The sequence below is a fragment of the Branchiostoma lanceolatum genome, chromosome 18 (assembly GCF_035083965.1).
Source record: "Branchiostoma lanceolatum isolate klBraLanc5 chromosome 18, klBraLanc5.hap2, whole genome shotgun sequence".
Lineage (NCBI taxonomy): Eukaryota > Metazoa > Chordata > Leptocardii > Amphioxiformes > Branchiostomatidae > Branchiostoma > Branchiostoma lanceolatum.
Window position 1 is genome coordinate 16,347,370 of NC_089739.1, and position 6,000 is coordinate 16,353,369.

Here is a 6,000-nt window from a genome sequence, read left to right on the forward strand (position 1 = left end):
TGGATGGTAATGATTTTTGGTAAGTAGATAGCTTGAGTGATGATGTACATTATTAGATACTTCTTATGCAAATCTGTATTTTATTTGCATAATTAATGAGGAAAGTTTATTCATCCGCCAAATTCCATGATAAGACTCTGAAACATGTGACATATGTAACTGAGGAAGAGAGGAATATTAATTGATATGAACTATGCATATGAAGACCTCATTTGCATAATTAATGAGAAAATACTATAACAAGATGGCCTTGATGGATGGTCATGATTTTTGGTATGTGGATAGCTTGTGTGATGCTTAGTATGATTGGACGATAATTATGCAAATCAGATTCTAATTTGCATACTTAATGAGGCAACTTTAACAGTCCGCTTTGTTCCATGACATGACTATTCAAATTGTAACTGAGGAAGAGAGGACTGTTAATAGATAGAAAATATGCAAATGTGGGCCTAATTTGCATACTTCATGAGTAACTTGTATTATTCCACACTGGCAAATGACGGCAATTTCATACATTTAATACTATTTTTATGGCATCGGGAAGTTATGTTAATGTGAACATCGTTGAATCAAATTATGTTGATAAGGGCCTCATTAGCATAATTGATGATAAATATTAGCATAACCTTCTTTGTTAAGCTCATAATTTGTTAAGCTCATACTTTGGACATGTTATATTTTAAGACAATCAACTGGTATGATTTATAATTGATGAGAAACACTCCTAATACATCAGTCATAAAGGTTAAAATCATTTGGCGAAGGTATGAGGTCGTGAAACTCTAGTTGTTTGATATGATCCAGCAAACTTGAGGCTGGCATGTGTTGACACCTGGTGCTCCATATGAATACCAAGTGGAATATAGTTGCTGTCCAGGTGTTCCATTGCATCTGAATGCCAATGATGGTATGAACATTGGTGTTTGTTCTACTTAATTGAGCTGTATACACATCTATAATGACAGTTTAATGCTGCACTATGTAAAATTTGATCAATACAGAAAGTCAATTTTTCTGTAAGCGCGGTGACTTGCCCTGTGCTTTACACCGCCGGCCAGCAAGTTAGGAGAGGGTATTCTAGTTCACTACGTTGCAGTTACATGCATTATAAACTCTTATGATACTAGAGTCTGAACGTAATCCTCCTGGAATTTCAGGTTTCTAGTCTTCTCCCTGGTCTTCTTCCAGTATTGGGCACAGCTTGTCTATCGGACGTTCTAGGATGTTGTGCTGTGTTTTGACTTTGACATGTCGGACTAATCCTTCGCTGCCACGCACTACTTCTACCACTTTACCCATCGGCCACTGGCCTCGTGGGTTGTTCTCATCCTTCAGGAGCACTAGATCTCCCACTGTGAAGTTTCTTCTTTGTTTGCCCCATTTTTGGCGTCCTTGTAGAGTGGGTAGATACTCCTTGACCCATCTCTTCCAGAACAGGTCTGCAATGTACTGGGTCTGCTTCCATCGGCGTCTTGCATACTGGTCTCCCTTTTCTGTTAAGTTGGGTGGAAGGTCCGTCTTTGACTTTAGCGTCAGTAGATGGTTTGGTGTCAGGGGCTCTAAGTCGTTAGCTTCCATATTTGCCGTTGTTATTGGCCTGCTGTTTATTATATATTCGACCTCGCAGAATAACGTACCCAAGCCTTCGTCGTCAAGTTGATGACCTTTGCTGACAGCATACAACACTTGGCGTACGGTTCTGATCTGCTTCTCCCAAACTCCTCCGAAGTGGGAACCTGAAGGTGGGTTGAATTTCCATTCTATCCCCTTCTTCAACATACCTTCATGCATCTTGCTGGTGTTCCATTTTTTGACCTCTCTCTTGAGTTCTGTCTTTGCTCCAACAAGATTCGTGCCATTGTCGGATATAATCATCCTCACTTGTCCTCTTCTTGCGATGAATCTCCGCAAGGCATTGATGCAACTATCCGTGTCAAGGGATTCTGCCTTCTCCAAGTGCACCGCTCGCGTCGCAGTGCAGGTGAAGATGACTCCATATCGTTCTACAATACTGCGGCCTCGTTTGACTTCGAAAGGGCCGAAGTAGTCGACGCCCACGTTGGTGAACGGTGGGTTCTCTGGTGTTACTCTAAAGGACGGCAGATCCGCCATCTTCTGTTCCCCTGTCTTGCCGTGATGACGGCGACAAGTAACACACTTGCCGATTACTTGTCTGATTAGCGAGTTAACTTGTGGAATCCAATAGCGTTCTCGCACTTTGGATGTCACATAGTTTCTCCCTAAGTGTCCGTTGTCCTCGTGGATTTCTCGAACCACTAGCTCTGACACTCGGGACCTCTTCGGGAGCATCATTGGATGTTTCATCTCTTCCGATAGGGTTGCTTGACTCAGTCTTCCTCTTACCCTGAGGATGCCCTCTTCATCTAATCTAGGGTTCAGCTGGAAGATACTGCTGCTAGACTTCACTGATCCCTTGTTTCCTTGTAGGGATGCTATCTCTTCGCTGTAGTGACTACGTTGCACGTGCCTTACTATCTCCAATTCTGCTCGTGCAAGGTCGCCTGTTGACAACCTTTGACATGTTGTCTTCCCTAGGGCCTTACTCTTCTGCTTCAGGGCCTGTTTAAAAGTACTGAGGGTCTTCCTGACGGGAAGAATTTAGAGTCAGAGGAAGATAAGGAGAAACAGAAGCGTGTTCCAAAGGTGGCTCATTGGAAGATAGAGGAAGATAGCAAGAGGAAGAAGGGCTACCGATCATCAGTGCTGGGAAGGCTGACAATTAATGCAAAGGCAGTAAGTGCACTGATGGAGCAAAACGACCCCCGTGGTGTACAAGAGCAGTTGGAAGAATGGCAACAGACCTACAGTGACCTGGAAGAAGCACACGGTGACTATCATGCAACTCTTGACGCTGAACAGCTCAAGGAAGACATCGCAAAATGGGCCATACCTCATTTTGAAGAGCTGGAGTCTGGTCATGTCAACATCTCCCAGAATGTGATCAACTAATGTAAATATTGTCAAAATTACAGGAATCAGTAGTCAATATAACCCTCTTACTGACATGGGAATTTGATGTTGATATATGCAGGTAATGAAGAAATATACAGTTTGGAAGTTGACCTTGAGTTGACCTCTAATGTTGTTGACACCCAGCCCCATTCAAAAATTCCCCGGAATTATAAAAACATGTCTGATTTGGGAAAAAGTAGTTTTAATCAGTAGTACTTATATCACGCCAACTTATGTTGGAATGCCAAGTCAATCCATGCTTTTGATGACAAAATATACACTTTGGAAGTTGACCTACGTTTCAGGTGTTATATTATTGACACCTAGTCCCATTCCAAAATTCCCCGGAAATATAAAAATATGTCTGATTTTGGAAAAAAATCTTAAAATCAGTAGTACTTATATCTATCCAACTTATGTAGGAATATGAAGTCAATCCATGATTTTGATGACAAAATATTGACTTTGGAACTTGACCTACTTTTCAGGTGTTACATTATTGACACCTAGCCCCATTCCAAAATTCCCCGGAATTATAAAAACATGTCTGATTTCGAAAAAAGTTCTGAGAATCAGTAGTGCTTATATCTATCCAACTTATGTAGGAATATCAAGTCAATCCATGATTTTGATGACAAAATATACAGTTTGGAAGTTGACTTACTTTTCAGGTGTTATATCATTGACACCTAGTCCCATTCCAAAATTCCCCGGAATTATAAAAGCATGTCTGATTTTTGGAAAAGTAGTTGGAATCATTAGTGCGTATATCCCTACAACTTATATGGGAATATGAAGTTAATGTATGATTTTGATGATGAAATATACAGTTTTGAAGTTGACCTTAAGTTGACCTCTATACTTGTTGACACCCACCCATATTAAAAAATTCCCCGGAATTATAAAAGCATGTCTGATTTTTTAAAAAGTAGTTAAAATCAATAGTACGTATATCCCTACAACTTATATGGGAATGTCATGTCAATCCATGATTTTGATGACAAAATATACACTTTGGAACTTGACCTAGTTTCCATTTGTTATGTTATTCATACCTAGTCCCATTCAAAAATTCCCCGGAATTATAAAACCATGTCTCATTTTTGGAAAAGTAGTAAGAACCATTGGTACATATATCTTTCCAGCTTGCGATGAAATATCAAATCAATCCATGATCTGGATTAGAAAATAAAGACTTTGAAAGGACATGTAAATATGGGTGGCCAAATTATCATAAATGTGGTAACTTCAATATTCCCTAGGCAAGTATTGAATTGCTTTCTTTCCCCCAAACTAGTATAAGTCATTAGTACTCATCTTTCTTAATCATATACAGGATAATCAATCAACTATTATGCACTTGATCAAGAAATATAGACTACTGTATACATATATGTTACTTGGTGAGCCATATTGATATACAGATTGACAAGTGTGTTTGCTTCAATATCCCCCCAACAGGAAATAATATGCAATTTTCATGATTTCCTCCATGGCCAAAGTATTTTAGGTCATTAGTACTTGTATCTTCACTACAATCAGGGGAATATTACTATTAACTCAATGTTGTCTTTGATGATGAAATATAGACTCTGAAAATAAAGTTATGGCATTATGTTATTTGTAAGGTGTAGCATGTTGACTATAGTGTGTTATGTAGCTCTGCTTAGAGGCTATTCCCTTTGCTATAAGCGAGTAAAGCATTTTTAAACAGTGAAGTACTAAGTATTGCTGATATCATGCAGATTTAATGAAATTGTCATCTAAAAAATGCCAAGCAATTGTCCTGCTCCCCTCACACATAGATATACTAGTACATGTGTCTGACAAATTTAAGTGATGTATGGTGACTGTTAATATTGAAGGGTCTAATACAAAGTATTCAAAGATCATCTATGTGTTATAGTGAGTGCCTTGTATCATTGGGCAGCAATATTGTGTGTTTTTTTCTTTTGAGGAACAGGTTTAAATTATGTACTCGTAGACTTTGTAATGTGAAATATATTCTTTTCTTTCAGATGGTGTTTGCTGTGGAAGCAAGTTGAACTCAAGACTTCTTATATTGTGGGATATGATGATGCACCCTCTTTAATAGATTTTGTGACGTTGAGAATATTCTGGCTAATTATATGTTAAGATGTAAAGTTGTCCCAAATACAATGTATTTTTATGAAAACATATTGTAAATGGGAAATTTTTGCAGTTGTTTTGATGTTCCTGTTTTTCACATTGACCTCTTCACTGCAGACTTAAAGCCACATTGAATATTCACCATTTTACAGAAAAACCCTGTATGGCAGTTTGAACTGCGAACACAGCTAAATAAATCTCTGCGAATATTTCCCCTTGTACTGTTCTGCATATAAAAAAGACCCCTTATGACTGTTACTTTAAGAACTTTGTGTTTTTTCTTCCTTCTTATAGTTAACTATGATAATTAACTAGTTGCTGAGTTAACCTTTATTTAAGTGGAAAAAAACCTATTTATGATTATAGCCATTGATAAACTGTGTATATAGCACTAAAAAGCACTATTGTGGCCAGTGTATTTAAAAGTTATCTATTTGAAAGTCATTGATATTTTCAGTTTGTTGATTTTGTCTGAACTAAACTGGTATGTCTGGCATCAAGAATTCAATGTATAAGCATTTACCTGTAATAGAATGCCGTTTCAGTAAGTATGGTTGGAGTAATTTATGAATTATGTGCCAATTTTACAACATGCATAGGATGTATGGAATCAGCCACTGTAGACACATTTTCTGCAGAGCTGAAGGTACTTTTTTATGATAGTGCTGGTGTGTTTTGTCTGAATTTGTGCCAACCTTGTGCAGTGTTAAACGGCCACCTAATGGCAATACTTTCAGGTGTTTTTCCTATTGTAGATTAACAAACACAAAAGTCTGTATCTGTTCTGCATCTGAGTTTGCCCTGACTATGGTGAGGCAACAGTAACAACAATGCTTTAAATATCTTTTTATAAATGTACAATTATCACGCTGAATACATGTAGTGTTATTGGAC

General features: G+C 38.0%; 1 protein-coding gene across 1 annotated transcript; it reads right to left on the reverse strand.

Moving 5' to 3' along the window:
* Positions 1 to 1,164: 1,164 nt before the first annotated feature.
* LOC136424040 (uncharacterized) lies at positions 1,165 to 2,115 on the reverse strand. The gene has a single exon (XM_066412442.1). It carries the CDS (start codon positions 2,113 to 2,115, stop codon positions 1,165 to 1,167), a length of 951 nt encoding a protein of 316 aa, XP_066268539.1.
* Positions 2,116 to 6,000: the final 3,885 nt, after the last annotated feature.